This window comes from Vigna angularis, chromosome 2 (assembly GCF_016808095.1).
Source record: "Vigna angularis cultivar LongXiaoDou No.4 chromosome 2, ASM1680809v1, whole genome shotgun sequence".
Lineage (NCBI taxonomy): Eukaryota > Viridiplantae > Streptophyta > Magnoliopsida > Fabales > Fabaceae > Vigna > Vigna angularis.
The window spans coordinates 14988039-15006271 of NC_068971.1; the positions used below are offsets into that span (position 1 = coordinate 14988039).

The 18233-nt window shown below is 30.1% G+C and overlaps 2 protein-coding genes across 2 annotated transcripts; one reads left to right on the forward strand and one right to left on the reverse strand.

Annotated features, from left to right (window-relative positions):
* The first annotated feature begins 12167 nt into the window (after positions 1-12167).
* LOC108328805 (gamma-interferon-responsive lysosomal thiol protein) lies at positions 12168-14323 on the forward strand. Its single transcript, XM_017562694.2, has 5 exons — positions 12168-12524; positions 13110-13175; positions 13290-13430; positions 13875-13955; positions 14106-14323. The coding sequence occupies exons 1-5, from the start codon at positions 12210-12212 to the stop codon at positions 14193-14195; spliced, it is 693 nt and encodes a 230-aa protein (XP_017418183.1). The 5' UTR covers positions 12168-12209; the 3' UTR covers positions 14196-14323.
* Positions 14324-15211: 888 nt separating this feature from the next.
* On the reverse strand, positions 15212-17108 carry LOC108328495 (protein NODULATION SIGNALING PATHWAY 2). The gene has a single exon (XM_017562368.2). It carries the CDS (start codon positions 17034-17036, stop codon positions 15345-15347), a length of 1692 nt encoding a protein of 563 aa, XP_017417857.1. The 5' UTR covers positions 17037-17108; the 3' UTR covers positions 15212-15344.
* Positions 17109-18233: the final 1125 nt, after the last annotated feature.

Consider the following 18233-nt stretch of genomic DNA (forward strand, 5'->3'; position numbering starts at 1 on the left):
ATGAATTTGCTTCAAAACTTTTTCTAAAAGATTTAACTTCAAAACTTTCTTTAAGTTCTGTTTGAAACACTAAATGCAATTAGATTATGAATTAAAATGGATACAATGTTGGGTTGTAACATAAAGAAAAAATAGAAAGGTTGCACAGGAATATTTATATTAATTCTCAAAAACTAATTTACATCAAGTCTCAACTATTAATAATTGGTTTCACCATCTCTAAAATGCTTGTACAAATACAGTAACTTAACAATTAAAAGCTTAAGATAGTAAGCAACAACTAATCAATTGTTGAACACATTCAAAAGAATCAAGTATTGATTAACAAGAGGACGTCAACACAAATCAATCCTTGATTACCAAGAGGATATGCATCACACAGACATATTTCAAGGAAAGAGTTTATCGAAATATTATAGTAGAAGCAACACAAGGTTCTTTCAGAACACACATTTAAATATTAAATCTTGTAAGCTTACTTTGAAAGTATGAAAAATTGTTCCAAATATCTCAAATCATTCACTTTTGTGGTTGAATTCCTTCTATAAAAAGATTTGAGATAAAATCACAATTTATAGTTTATAAACACTAAGTTAAAGAAAGTTTAGATGCATTTAAATGATTATTCTCGTTGAAATTTGAAAAAGCGTTATTTTTCTGTTTTAATCAAGACACATGTTAATTGATTAAATATGTTTTGCATTTATTACTATTTCGGTTGAATTGGTCCGATGCTCGGTCGTCCTTCCTTGCTCTGTTTTCTTTTGATCTTTAATCCTCTCCGAGAATGCAATCCACTTTGATGAGTTGTTGACCTGCAGAAGACACTCTGACGCTCAAGTCAGATATGTTTCATAAAGATGTCTATATTTTATTAGGATAGAAAAGGATCTCTTTACACGGACATTAACCCTATATTTATAGGGCTTATGGCAATCAAGCTCATTAATTCATATTGGATATGGCAATAATGTCGTATATTCATATTTGATACGACAATCAAACCATTAATATTTAATAATATACTTGCTAACTGCCCATAAATATCGTATATTTCTTACTGATATGGTCAACAAGTGTATTAATTGGTCATTAACGACATCCATCTTACCTGGCTCACAATCATTGAATTACCGGTCGGTGTAGATGGTCCTCTCCTAGGATGGTCAACTACCCATATGTATAGTACATTAAGCCCCCCAAGCCCCGAGCACTTGTGTGCAGGTGCGAAGGGGTTTAACTTTTTGTAGTTGAGTCGTGGTAGGAGCGGTTTGAGCTAGTCACTAGAAGTCCATAGTTGAATGTCTTCGTATGGCCGCCCGGGATTGCTAGTGAGTAAATTACTAGAAGACACAAGTGAGTTGATCACTTAGCCGCCCATAATTGCTAGTGAGCTAGTCACTAGAAGACCATAGTTGAATGTCTTCGTATGGCCGCCCGGGATTGCTAGTGAGTAGATCACTAGAAGACACAAATGAGTTGATCACTTGGTCGCCCAGGATTGCTAGTAAGCTGGTCACTAGAAGACCATAGTTGAATGTCTTCGTATGGCTGCCCAGGATTGCTAGTGAGTAGACCACTAGAAGACACAAGTGAGCTGATCACTTGGCCGCCTAAAATTGCTAGTGAGCTGGTCACCAGAAGACCATGATTGAACATAAGTCTAGACCTTCCTGCATATGATATTTTTACTCAGAAAAATATGTGTTAAGTAAACACTTCAATCTATTATCAATCATAATAAAAAGTCACTAGAACCTCATAAGATTGAACGTATGACTAAATATTCCTGTGCAGGATATTTTTACTCACAAAAATATGAATTAAACAAATATATTATAATTTATAAATTATAATGAAAAGTGAAACCTGTCAAAGTTGAACGTAGGACTCAACCTTCATGTGCAGAATATTTTTACTCACAAAAATATGAGTTAAACAAATATATTATAATTTATAAATTATAATGAAAAGTGGAAAAAACTTGTCAAGGTTTGAACGTAGGACTGAACCTTCCTGTGCATGATATTTTTACTCACAAAAATATGAGTTAAACAAATATATTATAACTTATAAATTAGGTTTAATAGCTTATTTTGTTCCTAGTTTTGATGAATTTTCACAATTAGGTCACTCCTTTTAAAAGTGTGTCAAATTGATTCTCACTTGATAAATTTTGTATCAACGTCGTTTCTTCCACTAAATATGCATTTGTTAATTTTTTATTCTCTTTCCTCAACTTCTGAGCACATTAGTTTTTTTGTCTTTACCCTCTTCAATATTTTAACCATTCGTGTATGTGTCAGCCACCCAAATTTCCTCTATGATATTCATAAGATACACTACTTCATCATCCAATGTATATGCTCTTACTCCAATATCAATAGTTTTACTGTTGTTAGTCAAATCAATATGAACAAACTTCACATGACAGACATCAGGGCTAGATTTCCAATATTTCACGGGCATGTAAGAACAAACAAATATAAAAAGAAAGAAAAACTAAAATCTCTAACAGAGCATGAAGGAAAAATCAAAGCTTTATCACTGTAGTAATGCGTCTGTGTTGTATATAATATATAATTATCATTATGCATATAATGAGCATGACTGTTATGTTTGTGCTGGAATAAGAATAAAAAGTAATTAATTATTGATTATACTTGATAAACGATGAAGAAAAAGTGGTTATACTGACAAGACTACACATATATAGTGTATTTTTAATTATGTTTTTAAAATTTAAATATAATTTTATTTTAATTTCTTTAAGTTACTTAAATTTGATTATAGTAATTATAATTTTTTTGATAAATAATCGATTTAGTACCATCAACATTAATATATTTTATTTTTAATGTAATAAATAATTATAATTAAAGTTTTAGTAGAAAATTTTATTTTTATTAATTTTGTTTGAATTCTATTGATCTAATTGAGTTGTTACATATATTATTAAAGCAAAAAAAAATATTTATTAAAGGTAAAATTAGTATTAATATATAATTAATTTTTAAAATATATTTTTTATTTTATAAATTTAAAATAATTAGTGATTGTTTCAAAATTAACTAATTATTAATATGTTAATACTGATTATTTTTTAATAAACTCACTTACTAAATGCATGCTTAATTATATTGATCATAAAATTTAAACAAAAACAATAAAATTATTAAAAAAATAAATTTTTAATTTTTAATTTTAGAGTAATTAAGAAATAAATACCTTTTAAAAAAAATTATAAACTCACTTATTTAGATTTATTTTTAATCAATTTTTCAGAAATTTTCTTTTAATTAGCAAGACTTTAAATTTCTTTTAATTATAATGTAAAATAATTAAAAAAAATAAGACTGTAAATATAAAAAAAATGCACTATAAAAATAATAACTAAATAAAATTATTTTCTTAAAGAGAGTGACAAGTGTGCATAATCTTTATTTATAACTCTAATTTTTTTGACTTCAATGTAATTCATTGTTTTTTATCATCCTTCTTACGTATAATTAATATATTTTTTTATTGGAGAGAAAACTTGAATTAAATTGAATTTAATAAATCGTTTTTGGATGGGGAAGTGAGTAGTTATGGTGTTAAAGCATTAATTAAATAAATAGAAATATGATATATATGTATTAAATTGAGTTAGGTGTAAGTTGCATCACTAATCATCAAATGTTGCAAACACTGATAAAAAACTGATGTGTTCAGAAAAGCTGCAAACATTGATAAAAAACTTATATGTTCATAGAAGTAGAGGAAAGAGAATAAAAAGTTAACGTTGTTTGTGCATATTTAACGCAAGGGACGACGTTGACTCAAAATTTACCACATGAGAACCAATTTGACACATTTTTAAAAAGGGAGACCCAATTGAGAAAATTCATCAAAACTAGGGACAAAATAAGCTATTGAACCTATAAATTATAATCAGAAGTGGAACCTCTGAAGGTTGAACGTAGAACTCAACCTTCCTGTGGAGAATATTTTTACTCACAAAAATATGAGTTAAAAATATATATTATAATTTATAAATTATAATGAAAATGGAACCAGTTAAGGTTGAACGTAGGACGTAGGACTGAACCTTCCTGTGGTTAAACAAATATATTATAATTTATAAATTATAATAAAAAGTGGAACCTGTCAAGATTAAAAGTTCCTGTGTGCAGAATATTTTTACTCACAAAAATATGAGTTAAACAAATATATTATAATTTATAAATTATAATCAAAAGTGGTTAACCTGTCAAGGTTGAACGTAGGACTGAACCTTTATGTGCAGGATCTTTTTACAATATATTATAATTTATAAATTATAATCAAGAGTCACTAGAACCTGATAAGGTTGAACGTATAACTCCCAAAAATATGAGTTAAACAAAATAAAAATTATAATTTATAAATTATAATAAAAAGTATTGGAACCTGACAAGGTTGGATGTATGGCTGAAAGTTCCTGAAAATTCTAAAAAGAAAAGACATGCCTTTAGAAATTATTACGGAATATTTTACTCTTGTTGCAAAACCTGGTATGGATTCGAAGTAGCGATGTCGAGACCGAGCGCACGTCTGGTTCCTCGTGGAATCATGGGGATGCCGCTCAGACCCACGGTGAGCGCCAAAATGTTTCGGTTGAATTAGTCTGAGGGTCCCCTTCCTTGCTCTACTCTTGCTAGTCATATATGTTTCATAAAGAGGTCTATATTTTATTAGGATAGAAAATGATGTCTTTACCTGGACATTAACCCTATATTTATAGGCCTTATGGCAATCAAGCTCATTAAATCATATTGGATATGGCAATAATGTTGTATATTCATATTTGATACGGCAATCAAACCATTAATATTTAATAATATACCTGCTAACTGCCCATAAATACCGTATATTTCTCACTGATATGGTCAACAAGTATATTAATTGGTCATTAACGACATCCATCTTACCTGGCTCACAATCATTGAATTACTGGTCGGTGTAGATGGTCCTCTCCTAGGATGGTCGCCTACCCATGTATAGTACATTATGGCGCTCAGCCCCACGGTGGGTGCCAAAATGTTTCGGTTGAATTGGTCCGAGGGTCGGTCGTCCTTCCTTGCTCTGCTCTCTTTTGATCTTCAATCCTCTCCGAGAATGCAATCCACTTTGATGAGTTGTTGACCTGCAGAAGACACTCCGACGCTCAAGTCAGATATGTTTCATAAAAAGGTCTATATTTTATTAGGATAGAAAAGGATCTCTTTACCTGGACATTAACCCTATATTTATAGGGCTTATGTCAATCAAGCTCATTAATTCATATTGGATATGGCAATAATGTCGTATATTCATATTTGATACGACAATCAAACCATTAATATTTAATAATATACCTGCTAACTGCCCATAAATATCGTATATTTCCCACTGATATGGTCAACAAGTGTATTAATTGGTCATTAACGACATCCATCTTACCTGAATCACAATCATTGAATTATCGGTCAGTGTAGATGATCCTCTCCTAGGATGGTCGGCTACCCATGTATAGTACAATTACCAAGAAAAAAAATCAATTATACATTACTTTAATTGGTTATTCTATAAGAACTTTAAAAATTCTTAACATTCTTTCTCTGGTTTAATTGGTTGACCAAACTTTATTTTGTGAAACCTATCATGAACTTTTTAATCAATTACATAAAAACTTAATTATCAAAGTCATAAAACCTATTTTCTCTACTTTAACCTTGTGAAAGAAACTTTTTTTCAATTGGTTTTAGTATAGATTGTGTGTTGAAATAAAACCTTGTGAATAGCTAATGCAAACCAACTTACAATGGAATCTAAAAACTATTCAAAACATCTTCATGTTCAAACTTCATCATCAAAACGTCTTGACATGATACTTAAGTCTTATCTTTAGTCCAACACAAATTGGTTTACAAATTTTTACCCAAAATCAATATAATAATTTGCAAATTTTATACAAACTTAAAATGAGAAGCAAGTCTATAAATTGCTCAAATATATCTCATACTGTAATTGAACTCGTAAAGCAATTTATAATAACTACAATAAATTAATTATTGTCACAAGAAATCATATTTAAAATCCAGTTTAAGAATCTTCATGATTTAACTTACAAAACTCTATTCACCACATCAATATCTCAACAATAATAATATCGATTCTGTAAGAACCTAAAAAATAGAAGTATTAGAGTTGATAAATGTTTTAAAATAATGAGACCGAATATTATATTTTAAAATAATTCGATAATATAAATAGAATTTCTTAAACTTGTCTCATTACTTAAAACACAACTCATATCTCAAAAAATTTTCCTCTCATTTCTCTCTACCTTCTCTCTAAGTTTTCTCACTCCTCGATCATCTAGTTGACGATCTAGAAGTTCCTAGGAGATCACAATTAAGTTGTTTCCAATATTTACCGATCAATTTCGGCAATAGAACAAGTAACTTTCGACTCCTTTTCCCCTTTTCGTTCTTAGTTGAGATCATGCGTAATGATCTCTTGTCGCATGTGTATTGTGATGTTCTGTCATAGTTTCTTGTTGATTAGAGGTCCTAAGGATTCTCTTTGATATCTTTTCGGTGTTTTGTAGGCATTTTTAGAGTTCTTTAAGTCAAAAGCAATGTTTGTGCAATCTAAAGCTTGATAGGCAAATTCGTAAGGTAAGGGAAGCTAGAATTTTATTAGATTATGTTTATTTTGTAAACTTTAGTATTTTTATGAATGATAATATGATTTATTTGTAATGGTGAAAATTGGTTTAATACTCTTTGTGTTTGGAAAATGAATGTTGATATTATGACGATTGAATGTTTGTATAATGTGATTTTGATGTTATGATTGTAAAGATTGTGTGGAATGAAGTTGTAATGATGATTGAAGTTGGTTGAAAAGGTATGGAATAGAGAGTTGTCATATGCATTAGATTCATGGGTCTAAATTGTAGGGTTGAGAGGTGAATTATTGAAGTTTTCATCTAAAGTGAGAAATTATGGTATATTATAGTCAATTGAGTCTTTAGTAACTTGTTTAGGATGTAAGTTAGCTGCTATGTACTGTAAAGTAGAATGGTAGTCTTTATAGTGTACTTACAATGGTGTTTCAAGGGTATTTTATAGGTTTTGATAGGTAAAAAGCTAAGGGAAATGAATCTGATATGAAACTAAATGTTTAGGTCTATCTTAGGGTGGTTTCAAACTGTTTTGGACTGTGAGAAAGGTATAAATCTAATGCAATAGTGTTTGGTGGTTGATAGGTGGAGTTTATCTTGGTTTAGACCTAGTTTTTAGAGGGTTTTTAAGTTCATTTTGAGGGTTTGGATTAGTGAAATTTTAAATTTTAGGTTTTGTGTCAAAACGAACATTTTGGATAATGTTGGTTAGTCATTTCTGACTTGTTAGAGTTCCTAAGTTGAGCAAAAATGAGCTAGAATTTTTAGAATCTAATTTTGGTCTCTAAAGTGAGATTTTATTTGTTTTTAAGTTAAAATCTTGTTGTAAACTAGTTAAGAACTAGTTTAAGTTCGATGATACACATTTGTTTATATATATATATATATATATATATATATATATATATATATATATATATATATATATTTCATACTAACATTTTTGAAAGCACTAAATACTAAATACTATTTATAAGGTTAAATAACTAAAAGTAAAATAAAATAGCTCGCAAAATATAACCATCACTAGTACAAAAGCATCGTATAACGTCGGTGTTTTTCGGCCTTTCACGTCGAATTCGAGGCCGACGTAGTATCAGAAAACTTTAAATTGACGTCGAATTTAAAAAATTCGACGTAAAGCAAATTAACGTCGAATTTTGTTAATATACGACATTAATCAATTATTTTTTATTTTTTATAATTAATTGTGATCCTTATTTTACAACTCTACGAGACCTGAAAAGTAAAAAAACAACAAATTTCAGGTTTTGGTATTTTATAAAAGCATGACGTGTAGTGTAGTATCAACAACAAACAACAATAACAAAGAACAAACAAGTTCAATCAAACAACAACAATAAACAAGTTCAACCAAACAACAACAACAAATAAGTTCAACCAAACAACAACAAACAAGTTCAACAAAAAACAACAACAAACAAGTTCAACAAATAAGTTCTTGAAAACGAAAACGAAAACTAACCTTCAAAATGTGGGTTTGTCGAAATAAATTGTTGTCACCAGTGAGAGAAAACAGAATGCACCTATGAAGGACAAGAACACGAAAATAATCGATCAAAACAAACGAAAATCATACCTAAAGTAGTTAATTGACATGCATTTGTATTAAATGAAAAAAAGATTACATGTGATGGTCGTCAAACTTCGTTCCAGAAAAGTTTGAGGAGAGAAGATGGTCTCACGCACTAAGATAAAGTGAATGAATTTTCAATCTCCCGTTCAAATTTTTATTGAATTCACTAACCTTTTGACGTCTAACGCTGAGGCATTCGACGTTTTATATCCTTTTGACGTCTAATTCTAAGGCATTCGACATTATACGTAAATACATTTTCACCTTTGCGCAAAGTATTTTCGCACAATTTATCAAATAGGACGGGACTTCTCAATATTCGACGATTTATAACAAATTGACATCGAATTTCAATTCTAAATGACGTCTAATAATTGCATTTATTTACAAAAATGTCACAAATCTTTTTTAACGTTGATATTCAATGGTTGGACGTTGATATTCAATGGTTGGACGTTGAAGTTAGTACATAATATAATATAATGTGTATCTATTGGAATTTGCATTATGGTTTTGTTATGACTTGATTCACATCCTTCTTTGATAAAATACGTATTTCAAATTTCGAACTCTTATTTGCATTTGATGATACTATTTCTACTACAAAGAGACGCGACTTCTTCCTCCCGTTCATAATTTCTTCTTTGCCTCTTCTCGTACATTTACAAATTTTAATTTTTTTTCTTTTTATTTTAACTTTAAGAATATACAATTTTAAACTATTTTTACAGTAACGCAAATTTGTATTTTGAAATACAAAAATTATATTTCACATTAAAATACAAATTTTGTATTTTAAATTGAACGTTCTATAATATAAAATAAAAAATACGTTCTAAATTATATATTTTAAAATAAAAAATAAAAAATACATTTTAAATTGTATAATTTTAAATACAAAATTTATATTTTGAATTATTCAATTTATAAGGTAGAGATGGACGTTAAGGAAAGTGAGTCAATGAAGGTGGAGGAAGAAGACGAGATGAATGATAATAGTAAAGAAAGAAAAAAGAAGAAAGAGATCGTGAACTAGAAAGAAGATGAAAAAAATAAGGTTTAATACATCATTTGATTCCTAGTTTGGAGCGTTGTGTTCAAAGTTGTCCTACCTTTTTCTAAAGTTCATTATTGTCCCATATTTTGTTAATAATGGTTCAAGTTGGTCTTTTTGGCTTACGGCGTTAAAAACATAATGGTGTAATTGCCTCCGTGGCCAAATGTGAATGACTTGTGCACTTATTGATTGTGTGGCAATGTGAAGTGAATTAACTTGACAATTTATGTCGAAATGTTAAAAGTTGAAATTATTGGGTAAAAATAAAAAATTAGAGTTTATGCAAAATCATATGTAAAATCAGAAACCCCAATTGCAATTTCCAAAATCAGAATCCCGATCCGCAATTCACAAAATCATGTGCAAAATCAGAAACCCTAATTGTCAATTTGCAATTCACAACAAATCAGAAACTTCATTCTCTCTCTCAACATTTCACCCATCGTTGTCTTATTCTTCACCTCAAACACCCATAACTAGAAAAAAACTCATTTAGAGAGGAGGAAGAAGGTTGAATAATAATTGAGAAAAAGGGTCGGTGGTAATGTTGGTGGATCTCCTGGCCAACGACGTGCCTTGGAAAAGATGCAGCAAAGACGAGGCGAGGCGAGGGAAGTGCAGTCGTGGGGGAAGGTGATGTTGTCGTGGCCTCACACAAAGAACATGGAGGTGGGTGCGGTAGGTTTCCTTCTCTCTTTTCTTGTGGTTGAATTGGAAATCGAATGAAGAAAGAGAGATTATGAATTTTGAAACGCGTTGTGGTTTTGGTGGGCGGGATTCTTCAAATTGCACCTTCGACGAACCATGAACCCAAATTGAAAACTAGTTTCACCACATTCTTCAACTCCAAATCGCGAATGGATTCTAACCTAATTGTTATTTCATTTAACCCTCACTTAAACCTTTTTCACGACATTCAATTTTATTTTAAAATTTACGCCTTAAAATATATGCTAAGTATTGTAAAAATTGTACACATCATTCACATTTGACCACGAAGGCAATTGCACCGTTATGTTTTTAACGCCATAAGTCAAAAGGATTAACTTGAACCGTTTTTAGCAAAATATGAGACAATAGTAAACTTTTGAAAAAAAATAGGACGACTTTGAACACAACCCCTCAAACTAAGGAGAGACCAAATGATATATTAAGCCAAAAAAATAAATAAAGAGAAAAATAATTTTATACGATGTATTTAAATGCAAAGATAAATGTATAAACGTGAAGGAAAGAAGTTGTCTCATGGAGAAATAAACACAAAATTATTTGAACCAAATAATATATTATTCATGTGTAATAATGCGATGAACGCCGTCTATCATTTTCCATTTATTTAATTTAATGGTTACTTAATATATCACATATAAAATTCATTTGGTACACATTTTTTTCTCTCTTTTATCTTTATTTTTTTTTTAATTTCCACTGCTTTCGCTTGTATAAACTATATAAAAAAATGTTAAGAATTAAAAAATAAAAATAAAAAGGAAATTATTTCAAAGATAATTTGTCCTTCTTTCTAAAACATGATATTAAGATTTATTTTAATATATAATAATCTTACATTTCTTAAAAGTTAAAAATAAAGATAATTTAAATATGTTATACTTAATCTTTCATAATATTTTTTCAAAATGAAATCACAACAAAAACTCTAAATTTTAAAATTGACAATATCTGATATATCAATATAATTGAGTTGGAATATTAATTATTTTTCTTTTAAATAAAGTGAAAAGCAAAACATAAGAGTTGGTAAGATAAGATGAAGAAGAGTTAGGACAGAGCGTTGGAAGTAGGCAAAGGAATCATTCACAGCAACTATGCCAACTTTAAAATAGCTGTACACTTGTTTTCCTATTTTTGTAAAATTAATCGTTTAATTATTTATAGTGAATCATTTAATTAAAAACTAACACGTCATAGTACAAATCATTGTTTTTTTTTTCCTTTAACATTTGAATTTATCTTGTACTTGCACAAATAGTTAGGGAAATAAACAAATAAGAGGATTATTAGCCTGCACACAAAAATTTAAAATTCACTGATCAATATATGGCAACAAAAAACCTCTAATGTTTAGGTTTAGGGATAAGATAATAAAAATAAACATAGTATATAGTAAATTGAAAACAAACCAAAATAAATCAAATCAGACACACACAAAAGTTACCAAAATTAAATTCAACCACTTTTCACCAGTCTTTATCTTATTTCCTAAATCAAGTTAAACTAATTAAATCATAAATTCATGAACATATCTATTTTATAAAATAATAATTACATTCTAAGAAAATAAAAGTAATATTTTTTTTAATATATATGTTTTGTAATTTATATATCAAATTATTATATATATATATATATATATATATATATATATATATATATATATATATATAATTGAAATTAGTTTTATTTAATCAACTTAAAATTAGTTTCAAAGCCATACACAAACAAAGAAACTCAATGTACTACTAAACAACCATTAATGCTACCCTAAGTCAATAACTAGCTACCTTTTCTATAAATACTCTCTCTCAATCGTTTTAAAAACATTATTTTGAAAGTAAATTTTTTTAATTTTAGTTGTTTAACCCAATAGATTATATTTTATTCATCATAAAAATTTTGTATGTTATTTTATTACTACTATTAACCGAAATATTCATATTGTGAGAAAACTAAACACCAGCATTGTTTTAGTGATTAAGATATGTCTGATACTTTTGTTTAACACGAATGAATGAACAAATATATTTAGCTTTTATGATACATGAATGACATTTATTAGAGTGAATGAGAAGCATCAGCAGAAACAGAAACACTGCACTGAGGTTTGCAGAGCCTGAACCAAAAAAATGGTTTCTCCAAAACTAGGCATCATCTCTGTACTGAGATTAGTCCCTTTCCTTTTCATCAATAATAATAAATCTGATGCTGCTTCATATTACGCTTCTGGTTTACATGGTGGTAGTGCTGAAGTTGCACCCTTTGCTTCTCAGAAAGTTAATCTTTCAGTTTACTATGCAAGCCTAAGCCAACCTTGTGCAACTTTCATTGTGAAGAATCTGGAGGAGATTTTCCACAGCGATCTCATCAACATTATCAACCTCCAGCTAGTACCTTGGGCCAATGCTTATGTTAATAAGACCAACCAATCTATAATATGTCAGGTTTTATTCTATTCATATGTTATCTTTGTTGTGCTTGAAAGAATTAGAATTTGACTGTGTAAGATTGTTCTTGTGATAAAAGTTTGCTGATTTGATGTCATGCATTGTATTACAAAAATTTCTGCAATTATGGTGGTTAGCAAGCTAAAGGGTCTGAGAAAATTCAGGGAGTTAGCCAATTGCTTCCGAGTTTTGGTGATTGAAAATGTAAAGTCATGCATTTCTGATAAATAAATAAATAATAAAACATTAAAATTGTACAGTATTTATTCCTCCCAGTTGCTAGGACTTTGGTTTATCTTTTATTTTTTCAGTACAATGGCTCAATTGGGGAAAAGAGGGTTTAATGTGATTGAGTTCGTATCAACATTTTAGCTGAATTTCCCCATCTAAAGAGTTGTGTGATACATGCACAAACCATATCAGTGGAGAATATTTGAAAAAGAGAATTCATATTTCTAACAAAAGGGTGTGTAGTTTTGGTTTACAATCATGAGAATGATAAGAGGAGAAAAGGGAGAAATGCTTGTGAATGAGATGACTAATGTGGTATATTTGATGATTATCTTCCATTATAAACTGCAGAATGGACCAGATGAATGTGAGCTAAATTCAGTGGAGACTTGTGCCCTCAATGTTTGGAATGATGTGGTAAGTGATGTGTCTTTCCCAGTTCTTTATAGAACTAAGCAACCTGACCTCAGAGGTTGTTAACATAAATTTTTCATACAAAAACTCTGATATCTGCCTTCATTTTATGTGCAGAGCAAACATTATGCTCTTATCTACTGCTTTGAGTTTCTGGCAATTGAGGGAAGGCACAAGAATTGGAAAGACTGTTTCAGCCAATTGGACTTGCCTAAGGAACCTGTTCTGAACTGTTATACCAGAGGAAATGGCACAGAGGTTATTTTACTCTACATTCATATAACTATAAGTAACAAGGACCTTTTTGTTTTTGCTATGGTAGTGAATTTATTAATATAGTTAGTTTAAAGTCTACTTCTTAACATAATATAGAGTCAGCTTGTTTGTTGAGCATGTTCTTCCATACGTGGACTATCCATTAATATCTAATCTCACGCTTGATATATATATATATATATATATATGTGTGTGTGTGAGGAGTGTGTTCGAAGTCCCACGTTGACTAGAAATAAGACCAATTTATAGTATATAACTGAGTGCAAACCTCATCAATTTAGTGAGATTAAGTTAGAATTAAAATTCACTTCTTAACAAACTATACATAGTATCATAGTTATATGAAAAATTATTAACCTCATTAATTGAATTTCTACATTATGGACTATGTTTTATATTTAACATAGAACTTTAACTGTTATACAGATTGGAAAAAAATATATTAACGAAACTGCACCCCTCAAATCTCTACCATTAGTGATGGTAAACGATGAATCAATCGGAAAGGTTTGTTCTTTTTTTCACTTCTCTCCTCTACTTGAAAATATTGTCGATATCTATTCATACTGACACACATATCAGTAGTAAGTTTTCCATATTTTTTTGAAGATACTCATAAATAAAGAGTGAAGACTGTTATCATTTGTGTTACTTCAGGTATATGAAAATTTTACACGATATGTTTGTGAGGCTTACAGAGGCACTCCTGTTCCAGCTGCATGCAATGCAACCTTCATTTGGAAATAAGTTTTATAAGCGCTAGAAGAACAACATTTTGCTGAGAGCTCTTCAGAAAAAGCACGCAACCTTGTGTAATCAATGCTGCATATGCTTGATACCAGTTAACATTGATAATCATAATACAGAACACACTCATTTTCATCATCATGTTCAATTTAAAGAAGACAATATTAGACCGTTTTTGAAAAATAAAAAACCTTAATTTCAACTCCTTTATGACAATACTTATTTTACATACTTTAACTGTAAATATTTATTTTTATCGCGTAAAATAAATTAATCATCTTAAAATATGGTAAACATAACAAAATTTAACTTCCATATTATAACTAATTATAACAATAAATACTTATACATATAATTAATAGCTAAAATGATATAATTTCACCTATACGAGTTATAGATTATTGGTTTAATTTCACCCCCTGTGCCCCTTGTTTTCTTAAAAAAAAACTTCAGAGATGGAAGGCTAAATAGTATTTTGTTAGTATAAAACAGGAATCTAGTTATAATATATTTACATTGTGAATTGTGATATATATATATATATATATATATATATATATATATATATATAATCTAGTAAAATTATTATTTTAATAATTAATTTAAACATTATATTTGAAAGAGCTGTCGCTGTCAATTATTTACGTTAGCTAAGCATGCAAATTATTAATTAAACTTGTATAAAATAATAAGAAGTTGGTTCCAGATGATACTTATAAACTTTAAGGCATCCTTGCAGTTAAAGATAAAATCATTTGTCACAAGTTTAGGTCTTCTCTTTCTCCGGCAATATTTCAGAAAATCTGAAGTATAAACATTTAAAAATGAAACTTTAGAACATATCCATTGCATTTTATTAAAAACAGGGGCATTTACGTTTTTAATTTATCAAACCAGAATATACATACATATAATATTATTAACCCAATTCCTTTAGAAAAATATCAAAATATCAAATATAATCCAGAAGCAAAATCTCTCATCCTGTTACTGTTTTTATCCCCTCTGTTTAATCAAAGTGCAAGTATATATATTGTGTAAAAAAGAATAAACATCTGTATATAATTCTTGGAGATACAACATATAAACAGGAATCTGTACAAATCAAATTATAATGACTACTAAAATCTGATATGAGACACTATGGCTTTAGTTTTTCCAAGTTGAAAATCTTAACAGTTGAGTTCCTTTGTACTCCAAAACCAGTTCATTGTGATTTTGTCCTTCGATTCTTGCTTGATATGAGCCTTCACTTCCTCCCAACACTTCTCTGATTTCCATCAAAATATTTTTGCTCAATTGGCAACCCTTAAAGCTAATCTCAGCCTCAAGAGGGTCACCACTGTGCATCTCCTCCCATGTTTGTAACCAATCAAGAGAGGAAATACAAGGTTGCAAAAACAGTTGCTCCATGGCAATTCTTGCTTCTGAGAAACGAGTTGGGAAATGTGATTCAATTGCTTCTAACAAGGCTTGGTAATGCTCCAAATGTGCTTTAAAGAATGACCTGAAATTCAAGTTGTTTTTCACTTTCTCATAAGCACTTCCATCCCCAAAAGTTATAATCCCCCTATTGCCAGAGGTGTTGATCAAATCTTCAGCTACCCTTACAAACTCTAAGGCTTGTTTTCTGCTACTTTCTCTTCCCATATGTGGAAGATCAATCATCGAATTGAAGGCCAAAAACTCACCCCTCCCACCCCTTTTGTTCATTTTCTTAATCTCAGCAACAAGTTCCTTCACTCCTTTCTCCTCTACCTTCAGCTTCAAACCACAGGATTTGGCATACTCACAGAGCTGCCTTTTAGTTTCCTCAAAATTTGATGGAGTTGAAAAACATTCAAGACCCTCACCATCATCATCCCATTTAATCGATGTCAGTTTCACTGTTTTGTTCATGTGTGCAATAGCCTCAATCATTGGAACCCATTGAAACCCATGTCCAACACAAGAGTCCACTATGTGTACACTATTACAGTCTTGTGGCATGGCTTCAAGAATTGCAGAAACAGCTGCAAAGTGAGCGACTTTCCCAACTGGGAGACCTTGATAGAGTGCCCTCAAAGCAGCCTCATAGTTCTTGAAGGCCTCACCTTTGAGATAGTCTCCATGATTGGTCATGCTCTGAGACAAGTAGAATACAAGGCGTTCTAGAGACTCACCTAGTGGACTAGCTTTCTGGCTCATGCACCTCAAAATCACTTCTGCCAGTGATTTTTGTCCTTGCTCCAAGGCCTCTCCGTGTGCCTCTAGCAAGTGTGGAAGACTCACTTGGTTTTCAATTTCCATGTTTTGGTGAGGTAAAGTCAATGGTGATGCTTGATTTGTGGACAACTCTGACCTCACAGATGGGGTAGGACTCCAAGCATTTTCCACCTCACTTGACAAATTCTGTGGAGGGAAGAAGCTCCCTTCGCTCTCCCATATGTATCCATGACCTTGAATACTAGCAATTTCAGTATCCATAATGGAATCAAAATCATCAAATTCCATGAGTGATGGAAGTTGCAGGGTTTCTTCATTGATTGGGTATTGGGTGTGAACATGATCATTGGAGAAAAATAAAGAGGATGAAGAAAAGGGTATGGAGGAAATTTCAGAAGTGGAATCCTCTAGAGTGCTCAACAGTGTATTGAGTCCACAGTCATCAACATGGTCATCATCCACAGCAAAACCATAGGCTCCATAATCAGCAACATGGTCATCCACAGTGAAGCCATAGGATCCACAATCAGCAACATGGTCATACACAGTGAAACCCAAGGACTCAACACCTGATTCAAAAGTTGAGTTCATGCCTTCAAAGAATGACCATGGTGACTGCATATCCTCTTGCTGCATTATCTTTTCTATTCAAGTTTCCCACACTGTAAAAGGAAAAGTCTTGTTTTGGAGTAGGTAGGGTTTGATGAGTGTGAATGTTTGACTATTTATAGAAACAAATATTAGAAAAAGGTTGTTTTCCCTCAGTTTCAGCCAAATTTCCATGATTAAAATAACATGAATTATATTTTAATGAGGCATTAAAATAGTCTCTTAAATTATACATCATCAATGAATATATTATTTCAAATTTTGCATTCCTGTCAAACTTACCCACCACCAAGCCTTGGATATGCTTTTAAAGAAAACAGTATTATTGATTAGGAATTGAAAATGACGAAAAATTTTGAAGCAGTTTTTTGCAGAGTTTTATTCCTTCAAGGTTGCCATGAAAAGTGTATTTCCTGCTTTGGCAGCATCGAAGGAAGCTTGAACTAAATGGGTACCACAATTACCGGTGTTATCACTATTCTATATTACAATTAAATAATTGATTAGTTAATAGTTCATGTCTTTTCAACCTAATTACGCATCAGTTCATCATCAAATTCAACTTCAATGACAAGGAAATTTCACTTCCGAAATTTCATGTACACGCGTCATGTGGGAAGGATCCTTCATTCACTCACACGTGTTATCCTAATTACTCATTACAAAGGTGCTTTCCAAACCAATACAAACAAAATTAGAGTTTAATTACTCCATGGAAGGTGGCTCCGCTCAAAGTATAACAGGCACTTGTTTTAGGCTTTAAAAGAATGTCTTAATTTTTTTTAGTATTAATATTTAAATTGATTATAGAATAATATTTAAGAAAAAAATTAAATATTAATATAACTCTATTGAATTAATTATAAAATTATGTTTAGGAAAAAGAAAAGAAAATAAAAACAAATACTAATATACCTTTACTAAGTTAATTGTAATTTTATGTTTGAAAATAAAATTTAATTAAATTGTCATAAGTATTTGTTAATTTTTATTAGTATTAAAAATTATATTTAATGAGTTAATTTTTTTTAATAAATCATAATTTTGTTTAGAAAAAAAAAGAATAATTAGTTATTTTTATTTTCATATTTTTCATCTACTAATTTCATTTCTTATCTCTCATTATTTTCTTTTATTCTAAAATTTTTCTTTTGACAAGAATTTGGATATATTTCCTTTTTTAAATTTCATATTGTTTGTGTATATCAACTTTTTGTCAGAATC